The following is a 20,577-nucleotide window of genomic DNA, read 5'->3' on the forward strand; positions in this document are numbered from 1 at the left end:
CCAGAGATGAGGGGGTTGGACTATGAAGAGAGACTAAATAGACTGGGTCTGTACTCGTTAGAGTTTAGAAGGATGAGGGGGGTTCTTATAGAAACATATAAGATAATGAAGGGGATGGATAGGGTAGAGGTAGAGAGATTCTTCCCGCTTAGAAAGGATAGCAGGACTAAAGGGCACAGCCTCAAGATGGGGGGGGGGTGCAGTTTAGATCAGAGTTGAGGAGGAACTTCTTCACTCAAAGGGTGGTGAATCTCTGGAATTCTCTGCCTGTTGAAGTGGTGGAGGCTACCTCGCTAAATATATTTAAGTCACAGATAGATAGGTTTTTGATAGACAGGGAATTAAGGGTTATGGGGAGAAAGCGGGAAAGTGGGACTGATCCACTTCAGATCAACCATGATCTTATTGAATGGTGGGGCAGGCTCGAAGGCCTACTCCTGCTCCTATTTCTTATGTTCTTATGTTTATGGGGGTAAGGCCTGGGTGGGATTGTGGTCGGTGCAGACTTGATGGGCCAAAAGCCTCTTTCTGCACTTCAGGAGAAAGTTTTTAGAAGTGTGCCTTGCAGGCAGTATCGCATCCATAAGACTTGAAGGATGAAAACTGTTGTCAAATAAACTGCGTAAATAAAGAACAGCAAACTGTGGAACTGTGTAACTGCATGCTGAGGGGGATACTTGTGTAGGGCATATCTTCATTGTATCAAAGTGTGATGTACCTTTTTTCCTGAAGTATCATTTGCCTGTTAATTCATATTTAATTTGCATTGGTTCCATATGAATTCAAACAAGTTACAAAACATGAAATCTCAATGGTATTTCTTCATTTGGTTGTTTGGTAATTTTTTATGGTTTCCCCATAACTCTTGGGATCAGAATTCTTAGGCCAACATTATCCCTCAACCTGCAACATTCAAACAGATTGAACTGGTTATTGAAGTTTGTAGGATCTTTACGTTGCAGATTTGGTGCTATTTTTGTTAATAAGACAGCGCATACACTTCAAAAACAATTGCTCAAGTTCTTCGAAAAGGATGGAAGATGTGCAAGGTACACTATCATCGCCAGTCTCCTTTTTTCATTCTGTTCAAAGAAGAGTACTGCACAGGAACAGGCCCTTTGGCCCACCAGGTCTGTGCCGACACAGAGGCCTCTCTAATCTAATATTTTCTTGCCTCTATGTGGTACATATTCCTCTACAGCAGCACGGTAGCACAGTGGTTAGCACTACTGCTTCACAACTCCAGGAACCTGGGTTCGATTCCTGGCTCGGGCCACTGTCTGTGTGGAGTTTGCACATTCTCCTCATGTCTGCATGGGTTTCCTCCCACAGTCCAAAGATGGGTGGGTTAGGTTGTTTGGCCAAGCTAAAATTGCCCCTTAGTGTCCTGGGAGGTGTAGGTTAGTGGGATTAGTGGGTAAATGCGTAGGGATACGGGGATAGGGCCTGGGTGGGGTTGGGGTCAGAGAAAACTCGATGGGTCTAAGGGTCTGTTTCTACACTGTAGGGTTCTACGATTCTATTCCCTGCCTATTCACGTACCTCTCCAGATGCCTCCTGAATGTCGTTATAGAATGTGCTTCCACCACATCCTCTGATAGCACATTCCAGGCATTCACCACCCTGTGTGAAAATCTTGCTCCTTACATTTCTGAAACTCCCCCCCACCTTGCTCTCAACCTATGCCCTCGAGTGACTGACCCTGGGAAAAAGACTAACTAGCCACTCTATCCAAGCCTGTCATAATCTCAGAGACCTCCATGGGCTGCCCCCCCCCCCGATCCTCTGACGTGCCAACAAAAGAAATTACTTTTAGCATTTTTCTGCTTCTGGGTAACGTTGGGTGTTTGTGGCAACAAACTCAGGTCTGTAGTCCAAAAGGTATTTTCCATTCCCACGCCTGTCCCAATTGCTTGTTTACACAGATCCTTCATTCTGGCTGTTCCCGCCTCCCATTTAGCAGATCTGCTGCACAGTTTCACCGTCACCACCCAAGCCTCAGCCTTAAGCTGTTTCTGAGCATTCTATCCTCACCTATGGAAGGTTTTAGCCATGCGCACTGCAGACTGGACAGTGAAAGCCTTTGGATTTCTCTTCCTCGGATCCGTTTCATTTTCCACACCCAGCTCCTTAAGGTGACGCTGTTTCTTCTTTGCTGCTTTGGGCCCACTTTGCCGTGGGTGATGCGCTTTCTTCTTCGGCTGGTGCTCCATCCTATCCCAACAAAACAATCCATCACATCTGCAGCTTTTCACACTGACTCAGGCTGCTGCTGCAAACTGCCAGCGGAGGACATCAGTCACTCACACAGCCAGAGTGACCTGGTGTCAGAATTATCCAACTCCCTCAACAATGAGTTGTGTGTCCCAGTGCCCCCAACACCCACCCCACATCGCCTGTTTGCATCCACCCAATTTCTCCCTTTCACTCTCAATCTTGCTCTCCAGTCCAACTCCCACAACTCCCCGTTAAAAACCTTGCTCTCTTCACCACTCGCACCACCACCCCCACCCCCCACCCCCCACAGTTTCTTTCACTCCCTGGATTCTCTCACCCCGGCCCACACCCCGGTTTCATCTTTCTCTCTGCTCCCCCATCATTCCTGATGCCTCGTTCGCTACCTGTCCCCCCACCCCCTCTCCACTCTCTCTGCCCACCTCTCCCCCCCACCTCGCCTGCCCCCCCCACCTTCCCACCCTCTCTCCCCCCTTGCCCCCCTTTCCACCTCTCTCCCCCCTTGCCCCCACCTTTCCACCCTCTCTCCCCCCTTGCCCCCACCTTCCACCTCTCTCCCCCGCCCCCTCCCTCTCCCCCCTTGCCCCACCTTCCCCCCCTCTCTGCCCCCACCTTCCACCCTCTCTCCCCCCCTTGCCCCACCTTTCACCCTCTCTCCCCCCTTGCCCCCACCTTTCCACCCTCTCTCCCCCCCTTGCCCCCCCCTTCCCCCCTCTCTCCCCCCTTGCCCCCACCTTTCCACCCTCTCTCCCCCCTTGCCCCCCCTTTCCACCCTCTCTCCCCCCTTGCCCCCACCTTTCCACCCTCTCTCCCCCCCTTGCCCCACCTTTCCACCCCTCTCTCCCCCCCTTGCCCCCACCTTTCCCACCCTCTCTCCCACCCCACCATTCCAACCTCTCTCCCCTGCCTTGCCCCCCCAGCTTTCCACCCCCTCTCCCCCCGCCCCCACCTTTCCACCCCCCCTCTCCCCCCCGCCCCCACCTTTCCACCCCCTCTCCCCCGCCCCCACCTCCTTCCGCCCCTCGTCTCTCCCCCCCCACCTTTCCGCCCCCTCGTCTCTCCCCCCCCCCCACCTTTCCGCCCCCTCGTCTCTCCCCCCCCCCTTCCGCCCCCTCGTCTCTCCCCCCCCCCCACCTTTCCGCCCCCTCGTCTCTCCCCCCCCCCTTCCGCCCCTCGTCTCTCCCCCCCCCCCACCTTTCCGCCCCCTCGTCTCTCCCCCCCCCCCGCCTTTCCGCCCCTCGTCCTCTCCCCCCCCCCCGAACCTTTCCGCCCCCTCGTCTCTCCCCCCCCCCCCCGACCTTTCCGCCCCCTCGTCTCTCCCCCCCCCCCGACCCTTTCCGCCCCTCGTCTCTCCCCCCCCCACCTTTCCGCCCCCTCGTCTCTCCCCCCCCCCCCACCTTTCCGCCCCCTCGTCTCTCCCCCCCCCCCACCTTTCCGCCCCCTCGTCTCCCCCCCCCCCCACCCCCACCTTTCCGCCCCCTCGTCTCTCCCCCCCCCCACCTTTCCGCCCCCTCGTCTCTCCCCCCCCACCTTTCCGCCCCCCTCGTCTCTCCCCCCCCACCTTTCCGCCCCCTCGTCTCTCCCCCCCAACCTTTCCACCCCCCCCCCAACCTTTCCACCCCCCCCCCCAACCTTTCCACCCCCTGTCTCCCCACCCCCGGTACTCACTCTGTTTTCTGTTTCTTTCCCCACGTGAAGTCTCTCTTTCCGGATGCTGTCTCTCCCTACCGGAAGTGGCCTGTCCGTCTCTCTGAGCTCCCGGGCGCCCTCAGGCCCCCGGTGATTTGGTTCCGGGGTTTTCCGGCCCGGCCGCTCTGTGTGCCGGACCCGCTGCAGGTTTTCCGGGATGGGAATTCCATTCATCGCTGAAGCGGCATTTTCATAGAAAATGTATTGTGTTTATGGACCGCCTTAAACAATAAGACTATCAGTTATAGAGGTTTACAGCATGGAAACTTGTTGTTGTTTGCTGACTTCCTTTCAGGATGAATTATTTTGGAATCACCAGAGTCAGATTCCACAAACATCAGGGATGGCTGAACCTACATCATCCTTATCTTCAAAGAGTGACTTCTGCTTAGATCATAGAAACCCTACAGTGCAGAAAGAGGCCCTTCGGCCCATCGAGTCTGCACCGACCACAATCCCACCCAGGCCCTACCCCCATATCCCTACATATTTCACCTGCTAATCCCTCTAACCTACACATCCCTGGGCACTAGGGACAATTTTAGCATAGCCAATCAACCTAACCTGCACATCTTCAAACTGTGGGAGGAAACCAGAGCACCCAGAGGAAATCCACGCAGACACGAGGAGAACGTGCAAACTCCACACAGACAGTGACCCGAGCCGGGAATCGAACCTGGGTCTCTGGAGCTGTGAAGCAGCAGGGCTAACCACTGTGCTACTGTGCCGCCTCTGATCTCTCCCACCAGGAGAATCCCCTGATGAAGGAGCGGCGCTCTGAAAGCTCCTGATACCAAATAAACCTGTTGGACTCTAACCTGGTGTTGTGAGATTTCTTACTAGGAGACCATCACTTAAGGATTTTCTATGTCTCCCTGAGATCACCTACTCTCCCCCCACTGGGGCAGCACAGTGGGTTAGTACTGCTGCCTCAGAGCACCAGGAACCCGGGTTCAATTCTGGCTTCGGGTGACTGTCTGTGTGGAGTTTGCATGTTCTCCCCGTGTCTGCATGGGTTTCCTCCAGGTGCTCTGGTTTCCTCCCACAGTCCAAAGATCTGCGGGTTAGGTTGATTGGCCATTGAAGAAGGGAAAAGGATTAATGCATTTTGTACCTAGAATATGTCACAAACATAACCCTTCCTCATGGCTGATCTCCTTTAGCTTATACCGCTCCTGGCATTAATATAAGTTATTTGTTCATGTCTTACATGCTTTAACTCTCATTTTTATAAAGACTGTGGCTGTTATTTTGTAGACTTTGCAAATCTTACCTATTTGTGTTAGTTGGACATCGTTACACAGATGGTAGTTTACGATACCGGCTTTTTCCGTGGACCATGTCTACGTTTTGTCTTATAGATTGTACACCCTTTTACTGATGTTTTATTTGCGCTTCAGTCCCACGCTCCTGGTCTACGGGCACCTGTTGCGGAGAGGGGTGGGTCGGGATGGCGACCTCCTCGTGAACCTGCTCCTGGGCCTGGCGAGACGTGCCATCAATAGGCCCAGGCAGCGGGCAATCAATGGGGCCGTCCATCCCGACTGTCTGCCCCTCTACAGCGGCTACATTCACGGCCAGGTGTCGCTGGAGAGGGAGCATGCAGTGTCCACGGGTGCAGTTGACGCCTTCCGCATCTGCTGGGCACCGCAGGGGCCGGGTTGCATTATAGACCCCGACAATCACATTTTGATTTAATGTTTTAAGTTTCCTTTCGACTTTGTTTTTTGTTCGGGCTGTGTCCCCTCCCTTTTGGGGAGCTGCCCCTTTAATTTGTCCCTAAGTTAATTTGAGTTAGTTTATTTGGTTGGTGTCAAAACAGATACCGGCTTTTGACAGCTGCTGATGGCAGATCGCAATACCACCTTTTAACAGGAAGACTCCTGCTGGGACAGCCGCAATCGCACAAGTAACTTCAAAGGCAGGGATGCCGGTACTGCTGCAGAAGGGCTTTGAATCATGACCGGATTAAGCCTGTGTCATGACTGCAGCTGCCAGCTGGACTGTAAATTCTGGTCAACTCTGAAGCTAAATCGTGATCAGGGTAAGAAGATCTGGAGGTCTGGTCGGAATTGGAACTTTGAATCATGATTACTGTTGGAGCTCATAATGCATAAGTGCCCACTTGTGTTTGTGTTCTTTGAGAAGTCTGGTAGTCCATTGGAAGGAACCTGTTCTCCCAAAGCTCTGGAATAAACACCAGAGTTTTGACATAAAGGCTACTGTAGCTTGACTCACTAACAGTCTCAGAGGTATTATTTTTACCTACAATAGCCATGCTAAATTGCCCCTTAGTGTCCAGGGGATTAGTAGGGTAAATATGTGAAGTTACAGGAATAGGGCCTGGGTGGGATTGTGGGCAGTGCAGACTCAATGGGCTGAATGGCCTCCTTCTGCACTGTAGGGATTCTACGTTTCTAATGGGTGGGCAGGCGATAGCCTAGTGGTATTATCGCTAGACTATTAATCCAGAAACTCAGCTAATGTTCTGGGGACCGGGATTCAAATCTCACCACAGCAGATGGTGGAATTTGAATTCAATAAAAAAATTCTGGAATTAAGAATCTACTGATACCACTGTCTGTTGTCAGAAAAAGTGTCATTTAGGGAAGAAAAGCTGCTGTCCTTACCTAGAGTCCCAGCAATGTGGTTGACTGTCAACAGGCAGCAGCCAGGAATGGGCATTAAATGCTGGGCAGCCAATGGCAACCCATGTCCATGAATGAATTAAGAAAAAGAGTAAATTGAACCTACCAATTCCGAATGCAGATGCAAAGGTACACCAGCACATCAGTATTCATTTTATTAGTGGTTTAATTTATTTTCACTTCTAACAGTTTCAGCTGAACGACAAGACAAGTTGTCAGTTGCAATGTAAGATTGTTCCTGAAAGTTCTTCACAGAAGATGGAAGAGGGATATCATTACATCCTAATGACAGTTGGTTATACAGTGAGCCATACAGAAGTTATTCCCTGAGAGGACATGTCATGAAAAATCATTGCCAATTAATTGAGTGTCATTGAGAAGACAACATTACCCTTGGCGAAGTTTGCAATAGTATTATTCTTGGTGAGGATGATTCTAGGCAGTGACTATTCCGGGTGAAGTTTATTATTGGTGAAGATTATTCTGGGTAAAGATTAGTCTGGTGAGGATTATTATTGGTGAAGATTATTCTGTGTAATGATTATTCTGTGTGAAGTTTGTCCTGGTTAAAGTTTATCCTGGTTAAAGTTTATTCTGGGTGAGGTTTATCCTGGTTAATGTTTATCTTAGTTAAAGTTTATTCTGGGTGAGGTTTATCCTAGTTACAGTTTATTCTGGGTGAGGTTTATCCTGGTTAATGTTTATCTTGGTTAAAGTTTATTCGGGGTGAGGTTTATCCTGGTTAATAAGAACATAAGAACATAAGAAATAGGAGCAGGAGTAGGCCATCTAGCCCTTCGAGCCTGCCCCGCCATTCAATAAGATCATGGCTGATCTGTCGTGGCTCAGTTCCACTTTCCCGCCCTCTCCCCATAACCCTTAATCCCTTCTCTTATCAAAAACCCATCAACCCGCTTCTTAAAAATATTTAGCGAGGCAGCCTCCACCACTTCAACGGGCAGAGAATTCCAGAGATTCACCACCCTTTGAGTGAAGAAGTTCCTCCTCAACTCCGTTCTAAACCGCCTCCCCTTTATCTTGAGGCTGTGCCCCCTAGTCCTACTGTCTTTTTTGAGCGGGAAGAGTCTCTCCACCTCTATCCTATCCATCCCATTCATCATCTTATACGTCTCAATGAGATCTCCCTCATTCTTCTAAACTCTAACGAGTACAAGCCTAGTTTATTCAGCCTCTCCTCATAGCTCAATCCCCTCAACTCCGGTATCAGCCTAGTAAACCTCCTCTGCACTCCCTCCAGGGCCAAAATATCCTTGCGCAGGTGCGGCGCCCAAAACTGCACACAGTACTCCAGCTGCGGCCTCACCAATGCCCTATACAGCTGCAGCAAGACCTCCCTACTTTTATATTCAATCCCCCTCGCTATGAAGGCCAGCATCCCATTCGCCTTCCTGACCACCTGCTGCACCTGCAAGCTGGGTTTTTGCGATTCATGCACAAGGACCCCTAATGCTTATCTTGGTTAAAGTTTATTCTGGGTGAGGTTTATCCTGGTTAAAGTTTATTCTGGGTGAAGATTATTCTGGATGAAGTTTATCCTGGTTAATGTTTATCCTGGGTGAGGTTTATCCTGGTTAATGTTTATCCTGGGTGAGGTTTATCCTGGTCGCAGTTTATCCTGGGTGAAGTTTATCCTGGTCGCAGTTTATCCTGGGTGAGGTTTATTCTGGTTAAAGTTTATCCTGGGTGAAGTTTATCCTGGTCAAGGTTTATCCTGGTCGCAGTTTATCCTGGGTGAGGTTTATCCTGGTTAATGTTTATCCTGGTTAAGGTTTATCCTGGGTGAAGTTTATCCTGGTTAAGGTTTATCCTGGGTGAAGTTTATCCTGGGTGAGGTTTATCCTGGTTAAGGTTTATCCTGGGTGAGGTTTATCCTGGTTAAGGTTTATCCTGGGTGAGGTTTATCCTGGTTAAGGTTTATCCTGGGTGAAGTTTATCCTGGTTAAGGTTTATCCTGGGTGAGGTTTATCCTGGTTAAGGTTTATCCTGGGTGAAGTTTATCCTGGTTAAGGTTTATCCTGGGTGAGGTTTATCCTGGTTAAGGTTTATCCTGGGTGAGGTTTATCCTGGTTAAGGTTTATCCTGGGTGAGGTTTATCCTGGTTAAGGTTTATCCTGGTTACAGTACCTCAGGCTTGCGGTGTCCTCTGTGTGAACTCCATCTCCCAGCAGGCCCCGGGTCTGAGTCGGTTTCCATGGCAGCGCGGCCTAGTCAGGCGGCCAAGCCCGGGGAGTGAGAGCGGAGAGAGGCCGGTTCCTGCAGACCCCCCCCCAGCGGGACCATGCGCGCTTTCCGGCCCGTGCTGCAGCGAGAGGCGGCGGCATGATTCACAGATACAGCCGGAGGCCGCTGTCCAACACGCCGGAGATGTGAGTGCGGGGATGGCGGGGGGTTCAGGAGGGCGGCAGCAGCCGCGGGGCCTCTGACTGCAGGCGGTGAGGCGGAGGCCACTCAGCCCCTCTAACTGATGCTGTGCTTCGGGTAGAAGCTGCGCTTTGTCCCAGCACCAGGGGCTCAATGTGCCCCTTCCAGGAGAAGGCGATTCTCCAACACCTTGTCCTGCAGTTTGGGGATGGGTGACCAAAGCTGCTCTTCCCATTGATGCCCATCAATTTCCCATTGATGTGAAAGAATAGAAATAAAGCTTAGCACTTCATTGATGTCCTTCACCATTCTCTCCCCACCACCGTCTGCAAGATGCACTGCATCGAAACCCTTAAACTGCTCTTTTCAAATCCAGGATCTCTCCTACCTATAAGGACAGAAGTTTATTTATTAGTGTCACAAGTGAGGCTTATATCAACACCGCAATGAAGCCGCTATGAAATTCCCCCGGTCGTCACAGTCTGGCCCCTGTTCGGGTCAATGCACTTAACCAGCACGTCTTTCAGACTGTGGGAGGAAACCAGAGCACCCGGAGGAAACCCACGCACACGCGAGGAGACTGTGCATACTCCACACAGACAGTGATCCAAGTCGAGAATCAAACTCGGGTCCCTGGCACTGCGAAGCAACAGTGCTAACCACTGTGCCATTGTGCTGCCCCAAGGAGGGCAGCGTATGTATGGGGATAGTACCAACTGCAAGTTCCCCATCAAACCATAAAGCATCCTGACTTGGAAGTATATCACACTTCAGATTTTTTTCACCCAGTGACAATGGAGCTCATGCTGTAACAGCACTGGGGGAATGTTGGAACAGAATGAAGAAATTTAGCACCATGAATCAGTTACATCATTCAACGGGTTCATGGCTGATTTTTGACTCAACTCTCTTTATCCACCTTTGCTCCAGATTTGCTCCATTGGTAGCCAGAATCTGGCAAACCAGCACCAATTGCCATTTGGGGAAGAGTATCCCAAACTTCTGCCATAGTTTTTGTGTGGAAAGGTTTCCGAACATCACTCCCAGAAGGTCTAGTTCTAATTTTTAAGACTGTGCTCTCTTGTCATAGACTCCCCGATCCATGCCACGTGGACTGCAGCAATCTGAAAAGTCAGTTCGCCACCACTTTTTGGCAGCAATTAGATATCAATATTAATTGATGATGGTCTTATCAATATATTAAAGGAGGAGGTGTTGGGCATCATAAATTGCATTACGGCAGACAGGTGCCAGGGGCCAGATGGGATCTATCCCAGGTTATTCTGGGAGGCAAGGGAAGAAATAGCTGAGGCCTTAACAGGTATCTTCACATCCTCCTATGGATAAAAGGATGGATGGACATAGGAGCAAGGGCAAAATAGCCAATTTTGATTTGATTTATTTATTGTCATATGTATTAGTATACAGTGAAAAGCATTGTTTCTTATGCACTATACAGACAAAGCATATTGTACAGAAGGAAGGAAAGGAGAGAGTGCGGAATGTAGTGTTACAGACATAGAGGTTTACAGCATGGAAACAGGCCCTTTGGCTCAAATTGTCCATGCCACTCAGTTTTTATTACTAATCTAGTCCCAATTGCCTGCATTTGGCCCATATCCATCTGTACCCATATTACCAATTTAACTGTCTAAATGCTTTTTAAAAGACAAGATTGTACCCAACTGTTGTCTATGGCAATTTGTTCCAGACACTCACCATCTTCTAGTGAAAGAATTGTCCCTCTGAACCTTTTTATGTCTTTCCGCTCTCACCTCGAACTTATGCCCTCTTGTTTTGGTGAGAGGGCATGGTATCCAAGGGGCTTTGGCCTTGTGGATCCTGAACTGGCTTGCCTGCAGAAGGCAGAGAGTGGTTGTGGATGGGTCTTTTTCTGCATGGAGGTCGGTCACCAGTGGAGTGCCCCAGGGATCTGTTCTAGGACCCTTGCTGTTTGTCATTTTCATAAATGACCTGGATGAGGAAGTGGAGGGATGGGTTAGTAAGTTCACCGACGATACGAAGGTTGGTGGTGTTGTGGATAGTCTGGAGGGATGTCAGAAGTTGCAGCGTGACATAGATAGGATGCAAGACTGGGCGGAGAAGTGGCAGATGGACTTCAATGCGGATAAATGTGTAGTGGTCCATTTTGGCAGGACCAATGGGATGAAGGAGTACAATATCAAGGGTAGGGGTCTTAGCAGTGTTGAGGAGCGAAAGGATCTTGGGGTCCGGGTCCATAGGATGCTCAAATCGGCCTCACAGGTGGAGGTGTGGTCAAGAAGGCATATGGTGTACTGGCCTTCATTAATCGAGGGATTTAGTTTAGGAGTCGGGAGGTAATGCTGCAACTTTATAAGACCTTTGTCAGACCCCACTTGGAGTACTGTGCGCAATTCTGGTCACCTCACTACAGGAAGGATGTGGAGGCTATTGAGAGGGTGCAGAGGAGATTTACAAGGATGTTGCCTGGATTGGGAGGCATGCCTTGTGAGGATAGGTTGAGGGAGCTCGGTCTCTTCTCCCCGGAGAGATGAAGGTTGAGAGGTGACCTGATAGAGGTTTATAAAATGTTGAGAGGAATAGATAGGGTGGATTCTCAGAGGCTGTTTCCCAGGGCTGAAATGGTTGCTACGAGAGGACACAGGTTTAAGGTGCTGGGAAGCAAGTACAGAGGAGATGTTAGGGGTAAGTTTTTCACTCAGAGGGTGGTGAGTGAGTGGAATCGGCTGCCATCAGTGGTGGTAGAGGCGAACTCACTGGGGTCTTTTAAAAGACTTCTGGATGAGTATATGGGAGTTACAGATAGTTCTATGGCTTGGTAGGTATGGATGTGATCAGCGCAACTTGTGGGCCGAAGGGCCTGTTTGTGCTGTAGTGTTCTATGTTCCATGTCCTATGTTTTAGATTCCCGTACCTTGGGAAAAAGATGTTGTCCACCTACCTTATCTGTGCCCCTCATTATTTTATAGACCTCTATAGGATCACCCCCAAACCTCCTACGCTCCAGGGAAAAAAAGTCCCAGTCTATCCAGCCTCTCCTCATAACTCAAACCAGCAAATCCTGGTAACATCTTAGTAAATCTTTTCTGCAGTGTTTCTAGTTTTGTGAGATCCTTCCTATAATTGGGTGACCTGAACTGTATGCTGTACTCCAAGTGTGGCCTTACTAATGTCTTGTACAACTTCAACAAGATGTCCCACCTCCTGAATTCAATATCCAATAAAATTATGATAAAATTGTATGAATCTCTTGTTAGGGCTCAGCTGTTGTATTGTGTCCAATTCTGGACACCACGCTTTAGGAAAATTAAGCATTTGGAGAAGGGGTCGAGGAGATTTACTGGAATGATAACAGGAACCTCGGTTTTAAAGTTTTATTTATTTATTTATTAGTCACAAGTTGGCTGACATTAACACTGCAATTAAGTTACTGTAAAAATCCCCTAACCGCCACACTCCGGCACCTGTTTGAGTACACTGAGGGAGAATTTAGCATGGCCAATGTGCCTAACAAGCGCATCTTTGGGCTGTGGGAGGAAACTGAAGCAGCTGGAGGAAACCCCCGTGCAGATATGGGGAGAATGTGCAAACACCGCATAGACAGTGACCCGAGCTGGGAATCAAACCTGGATCCCTGGCACTGTGAGGCAGCAGTGCTAACCACTGTGCTACCGTGCCGCCCTATCTGCCCTGAAATATCTGTGTTTGTCAATTTAGAACATTGTTGTTAAAAAGACCAAGCTGCCAGTTACTTCTGCTTAGACCCAGGTCGAGATGTGACGAAACACATGGGAGACCCATCCAGCTATCTCTGTTTCTATTACTCATCTATGTATAAATACAATATAATCAGAATAATTATTTGTATGTTTGGAATGAGAAAAAAAAACAACTTTGTTTTCAAAGTTAGTTTGTATTTCCACAGACAAGACCTGTTGCGATGCAACATTGAAAATCACCCACTGCCAGACAAACTAGAAGAATTTTCAACTCCCTCTCCCATCACCAGCGTCGAGGACGTGGACTCCACCTCTAGTGGGTATGAATATCACTTATTCCAGCAATTTAGTACTGTTGTAGAGTTTCATTATCGAGTCCTGGAATAGTGTGCTTGCAGCAACCGAAAGGTCAGCTTTGTGCTTTGCTGAATGGGTAGGAGGACCATTTGTGCAGCCTCAGACTGACCAGAGTGTCTGAGACTGGATTGATGGGACTTGTATCAGGGAAGCAGGTAATAAGCAACCCCAGCATCCTTATGCCAGAGAGGTGAGAGATCAAGCAGGGCTCCTGACTTGTTCTGTACACCAGTTCTGACCTCTTTAGCCTGTGTTTACCCCTCTCTTTGCTCGTATTGTCTGTACTCATAAAGACTTTATTATCTGTGAAGACTTGCATTCCAACCATTATCTTGTAGTTGAGTCTCTGTCTATATGCCTTGTTTGTGAACCCAACTCTCCACTCACCTGGTGAAGGAGCAGTGTTCCGAAAGCTCATGCTACCAAATAAATCTGTTGGACTTTAACCTAGTGTTGTGAGACTTCTTACTGTGCCCACCCCAGTCCAACACTGGCATCTCCATGTCCTGTACAGTGAGAGGTGTCTGGGCCTTTGGTAAGGATAACAGCAAATAGGTGGAGCCTTTTGATACTGTTGTCTCACACATCAAGATTGGTGACAGCTTGAGCTGTCGGTGGGGGATGCACAAATATCATTCTAGCCAATAATCAATCCTCAAGCAACATCAGTAATCACTGCCATTTGTGGAAACTTGATGCAAAACATTAAAACACTGACCGCAGTCACAGTAGTAATAGCTATAAGAACATAAGAAATAGGAGCAGGAGTAGGCCAACTAGCCCTTCGAGCCTGCCCCGCCATTCAATAAGATCATGGCTGATCTGTCGTGGCTCAGTTCCACATTCCCGCCCTCTCCCCATAACCCTTAATCCCCTCTCTTATCAAAAACCCATCAACCCGCGTCTTAAAAATATTTAGCGAGGTAGCCTCCACCACTTCAACGGGCAGAGAATTCCAGAGATTCACCACCCTTTGAGTGAAGAAGTTCCTCCTCAACTCTGTTCTAAACCGCCCCCCCTTTATCTTGAGGCTGTGCCCCCTAGTCCTACTATCCTTTCTGAGCGGGAAGAGTCTCTCCACCTCTACCCTATCCATCCCATTCATCATCTTATACGTCTCAATGAGATCTCCCCTCATTCTTCTAAACTCTAACGAGTACAAGCCTAATTTATTCAGCCTCTCCTCATAGCTCAACCCCCTCAACTCTGGCATCAGCCTAGTAAACCTCCACTGCACTCCCTCCAAGGCCAAAATATCCTTGCGTAAGTACGGCGCCCAATACTGCACACAGTACTCCAGCTGCGGCCTCACCAATGCCTATACAGCCGCAGCAAGACCTCCCTACTTTTATATTCAATCCCCCTCGCGATGAAGGCCAGCATCCCATTTGCCTTCCTGACCACCTGCTGCACCTGCAAGCTGGGTTTTTGCGACTCATGCACAAGGACCCCGAGGTCCCTCTGCACCGTCGCCTGCTGCAGTTTTTCTCCACGTAAGTAATAATCCTTCCTACCATTATTCCTACCAAAGTGGACCACCTCGCACTTGCCAACATTAAATTCCATTTGCCATTTCCTGGCTCATTCACCCAGCCTATTTAGATCCTTCTGTAGACTCTCCCCACCCTCCGCACAATTTGCCTTTCCACCAATTTTGGTGTCATCAGCAAATTTCGACACCCTACACTCGGTTCCCTCCTCCAGATCATCTATATAAATGGTAAATAGCTGAGGCCCCAGCACCGACCCCTGGGGCACTCCACTAGTCACCATCCGCCAATCCAAATAGCACCCATTGACCCCCACTCTCTGCCTCCTATTTGACAACCAGTCCTCTATCCACACTAACACCCTACCCCCAACTCCATGCCCCCTGACCTTCTGCAATAACCTCTTGTGAGGTACCTTGTCAAACGCCTTCTGAAAATCAAGAAAGACCACATCCACCGGCTCTCCTCTATCCACCGCCCTAGACACATCCTCATAGAACTCCAGTAAATTTGTCAGACACGACTTCCCTTTAATGAAACCGTGCTGCGTCTGCTCTATCAAGCAGTTCCCCTCAAGATGCCTCGCTATTTCCTCCTTGATGACGGATTCTAACATTTTACCTACAACAGACGTTAAACTAACAGGCCTATAATTCCCCGCCTTTTGCCTGGCACCCTTCTTAAACAATGGCGTAACATTAGCCGTTTTCCAATCTTCCGGCACTTCCCCGGAATCCAGCGACGTCTGGAAAATAACCACCAAGGTATCCACTATCACCTCCGCCATTTCTTTCAGGACCCTCGGATGCATTCCATCCGGTCCTGGGGACTTGTCCACAATCAGCCCCTCCAGTCTGTCGAGCACCACCTCTCTAGTAACAGTAATGTCATCGAGACCCTCCAGTCCTACCACCTTTCCATCTCTAACATCCGGCAAATTATTCACGTCCTCCTCCGTGAAGACCGAAACAAAAAAGTTATTCAAGACCTCAGCCATATCCCCATCCCCTACCACTAAGTCCCCCTTCTCATCCTCTAAGGGACCAACGTTCACCCTAGCCAGCCTCTTCCTTTTTATGTATTTATAAAAACTCTTGCTGTCCTTTTTTATATTAAGCGCTAGCCCAGCTTCATAGTTTCTCCTACCCTTCTTTATCAACTTCTTTGTCAATCTTTGTTGACATTTAAACCTCTCCCAATCCTCTTCTCGCCCACTACTCTTAGCTACTCTAAACGCCTCCGCTTTTAATTTAACACTTTCCTTCACCTCCTTCGTTATCCACGGCTTATTACCTCTCCTCCTACGGTCCTTTTTGACCATCGGAATAAATTTCTGCTGAGCACCAAGAAAGATCTCCTTAAAGATCCTCCACTGCTCCTCAGCAGACCTACCTTCCAACGCGCTCCCCCAGTCCACATTCGCCAATTCTTCTCTCATCCTACCGTACTCCCCTCTGTTCAAACAAAGGACGCGTGTCCGGGAACCCACTTTCTCCTCCTCCATCTGCACCAGAAACTCCACCATACAATGATCACTCTCCCCAAGAGGATCCTTCACTGCAAGTTCCCTAATTCTACCCGCCTCATTACATAGCACCAGATCCAAGATAGCTCGCTCCCTCGTCGGCTCCAACACACACTGTTCCAGGAAACTATCCCGGCAGCATTCCAAGAACTCCTCCTCGAGCCCACCGCGTCCAACATGGGTCAACCAATCAATATGCAGATTGAAATCCCCCATAACTACGGCCGTCCCATTCCTGCACGCCGCACTTATTTGCGCGTTAACAGCCCGCCCCACCTCCAGATCATTATTCGGGGGCCTATAGACGACACCCACCAGCGTCTTCCTCCCTTTGCTGTTCCTAATCTCTACCCACAACGATTCCACGTTCTGCTCCTTGGCTCCAATATCATCCCTTGCTACCACCCTGATGCTATCCTTAATCAGCAGAGCTACGCCCCCCCCCCCCTTTTCCCTCCTGCCTATCCTTCCTAAACACTTGATACCCCTGGACATTCAGCTCCCAGTCCCTGTCACCTTGCAGCCACGTCTCTGTAATGGCCACCAGATCATATCCATTTGTGTCGATCTGCGCCACCAACTCATCCACTTTATTCCTAATGCTTCGTGCATTCAGATAAAGCGCCTTCATCCCAGCCTTCACCTGGACCTTATTTGCTGGGACGCCACCAACTATACTCACGCCCCCTACTCCCTCTATTATTGGGACATCCTCGGCCTCTATCCTTACCTGTACCGTCTCCTTAACTTTAGACCCCGTAATGTCACCTACCCTCACACCCTCCCCCCCCCCCCCCCCAATTAGTTTAAAGCCCTGTCTACAGTCCTCTTTACACAATTCGCCAGCACTCTGGTCCCAGCACGGTTCAGACCAACCCCATCCCGCCCGAACAGGTCCCACCTACCCCAATACTGGTGCCAATGCCCCATAAATTCAAACCCATTCCTCCCACACCAAGCCCTAAGCCACCCATTCACTTCCTTAATCCTATCAACCCTACGCCCGTCTGCACTCGGTTCAGGCAGTAGCCCAGAGATGACCACCTTGTCGCATGGTAGCACAGTGGTTAGCACTGCTGCTTCACAGCTCCAGGAACCTGGGTTCGATTCCTGGCTTGGGTGACTGTCTGTGTGGAGTTTGCACATTCTCCTTGTGTCTGCGTGGGTTTCCTCCCACAGTCCAAAGATGTGCAGGTTAGGTTGATTGGCCATGCAGGTTAGAGGGATTAGTGGGTAAAATATGTGGGGATAATGGGTAGGGCCTGGGTGGGATTGTGGTCAGTGTGGACTTGATAAGCCAAAGGGCCTCTTTCTGCACTGTAGGGTTTTATGATTCTATAATTTAATGGACAAACTAATGGGCCAAAAGATAGATAGGACCTCTGGCCCTGATGGATTGCATCCTAGAATCCTAAAGTCAGTAGCTAAGAGATAGTGGAACATTGGTTTTAAAATGTATTCGAAAATCCTTGGATTCTAGAGAAGTACCAGAAGTGTTGGAAAACTGCTAATGTGGCACCCCCATTCAAAAGGGGAGGAAGCAAAAAACAAGTAAATATAAGCTGATTAGCATTTGTTGTTGGAAAAATGTTGAATCAATTATTGAGGAAGTAATGGCAGCACATTTGGAAAATCATAATCCAAGCTAGCAGACTCAGAATGGCTTCATGAAAGGAAAATTGTGTCTGACTAACCAGTTTTGAGAGAGTCTCAACCCAAGTGGATAGAGGGGAACTAGTAGATGTGTTATTTGATTTCCAGAAAGCATCCGACAAGGTACTTCTAAAAGGTTAAGTCATCAGATAAGAGCCCATGGTGATGGAGGTAGTATATTGGAATGAATAGAGAACTGGGGCTAATTGGGCAGGAAGCAGCAAGTGGGCTAAGAGGCTTTTATTCAGGTTGACAACCTATAACCAGTGGGGCTTCACAGGGATCAGAGCTGTGACTGCAGCTGTTTACAATATGTGTTAATGACTTGGTTGGGGGGGGGGGCGGTGGGAGGGAGGGGGGCAAAGTGGTTAGCACTGCTGCCTCACAGTGCCAGGAACCTGGATTCAATTCCAGCCTTGGGTGGTTGTCTGTGTGGAGTTTGCACATTCTCCCATGTGCGTATGGGTTTTCTCTGGCTGCTCCAGTTTTTTCCCATAGTCCCAAGATGTGCAGGTTAGGGAGATTAGTGGGGTAAATGCTTGGGTTATGGGGATAGGACCTGGGTAGGATGCTCTGTTGGAGAATCGGTACAGACTTGATGGGCTGAATGGCCTCCTTCCACACTGCAGCAATTCTGTTCTGTGAAGGAAGTGAATGTACTGTAACCAAATTTACAGATGACACAAAAGTAGGTGAAAAGGCAAGTTGTGAGAGGGCTACAAACAGTTTATAAAGATAAATTAGAATCCCTACAGTGGAGAAGGAGGCAATTTGTCCCACTGAATCTGCACCAACTCTCCGAAAGAGCATCTTGTCCGGGCCCACCCCCTCACCCTGTCCCCGCATCCTTCATGTTTACCACGGCTAGTCCACCTAACCTACACATCTTCAAACACTAAGGGGCAATTTTTGCAATCTTTGGAATGTAGGAGGAAACTGGAGCACCTGGAGGAAACCCATGCAGACTTGGGGAGAACATTCAAACTCCACATAGCCCTAGGCTGGAATCGAACTGGGGGTTGGGGGGGTGGGGTGGGGGGTGGGGTGGTGGGGTTGGGGGGTGGGGTGGGGGTGGGGGGTGGGGTAGGGTGGGGGGTGGGGGGGTGGGGTGGTGGGGTTGGGGGGTGGGGTGGGGGTGGGGGATGGGGGGGTGGGGGGGAGGTGGTGGGGAGGGAGCGACTCTATCCCCACCAGTGGGGTGATCACACCTGCTACCTTCTGGTAGCTTTAATCTCTGCAGGTGGGAACCTCTCCCGGCGGAATGGGAAACATTAGTGAGCTCGGACGATACCGTTCCGGGCTCGCTAATGATATGGAAATATCAGTTTCCATATTGTCATCAGCCTCGTGCTGATTTCCAGTGCAAGGATGATAACGCTTAAAAAAAAAAGGCCTGGGGGAGTCGTGATCAGCTGGATGCCAGTTGGGAATCCTGATGCAAGTGATATTTTCTGGCCCACTTCACTACTCAAACAGTCATGATGTGGAGATGCTGGTGTTGGACGGGGGTAAACACAGTAAGAAGCCTCACAACATCAGGTTAAAGTCCAACAGGTTTATTTGATAGTAAACCCCCAAGCTTTCAGAAACGCTGTTCCTTCGTCAGGTGTGTGGAAAGTGTGTGGAAACTTTCCACACACGTGATGAAGGAACAGCGTTTCCGAAAGCTTGTGGGTTTACTATCAAGTAAACCTGTTGGACTTTAACCTGATGCTGTGAGACTTCTTACTGTGTCTACTCAAACAGTGCAGCAAGCCGGGAGAATCGCACCCATAAACAGTTCAGGGAAGGTTCACTGGGATGAAGGGCTTGTCTTGTGGGGAAAGATTAAACAAGTTGGGACTTTACCCATTTGAATTTAGAACATAAGAACATAAGAAATAGGAGCAGGAGTAGGCCTGCCCCGCCATTCAATAAGATCATGGCTGATCTGTCGTAGAAGAATGAGAGATGATCTGATTGAAACATATAGAATTCTTAAGGGGCTTGACAGGGTAAATGCTGAGAAGGTAGGACCAGAGGGCAGAGTCTCAGAATAAAGAGGTACCAATGTAAGACTGCAATGAGGAGGAATTTTTCTCTGAGGGTTGAGAGTCTTTGGAACTCTTTGTCACAGAGAGCTGTGGGGACAGAGCCCTTGTATATATTTAAGCTGAGATAGATTTTTGATCAGGAAGGGAATGAAGGGTTACAGGGAAAGGACAGGAAAGTGACATGAGGAATGTCGGATCAGCTGTGACCTTTTACATGGTGGAGCAGGCTCGAGGGGCCGAATGGCCTACTCCTGTTCCTATTTCTTATGGTCCTATGAGTCAGTGTCATCAGGCAGCGTGGAGAATTCCTGACAGGGCAATATTGTGTCAGGTGCAAGTTGAAGATCAGGGAGTTTATTTTCCATGACTGGTATGATTGTAGCTCGAGAGGAGTGTCTTGAGAAACACTAGAATTGATAAAATAAGGACACATGAATGCTAAAAGCATTAGTATTATTTTGTACTCAAAGACAGAAAATGCTGGAAAGTTTCAGCAGGTCTGGCAGCATCTGTAAGGAGAGAAAAGAGGCGATGTTTCGAGTCCAGATGATCCTTTGTCAAAACTGGCAGGGTTTGACAAAGAGCCTTGACAAAGGGTCACCTGGACTCGGAATGATGCTGCCAGACCCACTGAGATTTTCCAGCGTTTTCTCTTTTGGTTTCAGATTCCAGCATCCATAGTAATTTGCTTTTATCTAATATTATTTTGAATTCTCTCTCAACAGCATTTCTATATGTTGAATGTATCCCTCAAATAGTTGATTTCTGCTAGTGTGCACTGCTGTCTCTCAGCATCAGGGACCTGGGTTCAGTTCCAGCCTTGGGTCACTGTCTGAAGTTTGC

General features: G+C 49.0%; 2 protein-coding genes across 5 annotated transcripts in view; one reads left to right on the top strand and one right to left on the bottom strand.

Annotated features, from left to right (window-relative positions):
* bms1 (BMS1 ribosome biogenesis factor) overlaps positions 1-3,973 on the bottom strand; it is a 71,495-nt gene extending 67,522 nt beyond the window's left edge. Inside the window, exons 1-2 of the mRNA XM_080215695.1 lie at positions 3,904-3,973; positions 2,035-2,214 (exon numbers count right to left, since the gene is read on the bottom strand). Of these exons, the coding sequence (XP_080071821.1) occupies positions 2,035-2,213 (179 nt within the window). The 5' untranslated portion in view covers position 2,214; positions 3,904-3,973. The remainder of the gene's footprint in view (positions 1-2,034; positions 2,215-3,903) is intronic.
* A 4,855-nt stretch (positions 3,974-8,828) lies between these two features.
* The window catches only part of fam149b1 (family with sequence similarity 149 member B1), an 82,703-nt gene continuing 70,954 nt past the window's right edge, over positions 8,829-20,577 (top strand). For 3 of the 4 annotated variants that reach the window (XM_080215729.1, XM_080215730.1, XM_080215731.1), the window contains exons 1-2: positions 8,829-8,959; positions 12,883-12,996. In XM_080215729.1, coding sequence (XP_080071855.1) covers positions 8,913-8,959; positions 12,883-12,996 — 161 coding nt within the window. In that variant the 5' untranslated portion in view covers positions 8,829-8,912. Of the gene's footprint in view, positions 8,960-12,882; positions 12,997-20,577 lie in introns of those variants that run through there. The other variant, XM_080215732.1, reaches the window with a different exon arrangement.

The sequence above is a fragment of the Carcharhinus amblyrhynchos genome, chromosome 31 (assembly GCF_965287045.1).
Source record: "Carcharhinus amblyrhynchos chromosome 31, sCarAmb.v2.hapA, whole genome shotgun sequence".
NCBI lineage: Eukaryota > Metazoa > Chordata > Chondrichthyes > Carcharhiniformes > Carcharhinidae > Carcharhinus > Carcharhinus amblyrhynchos.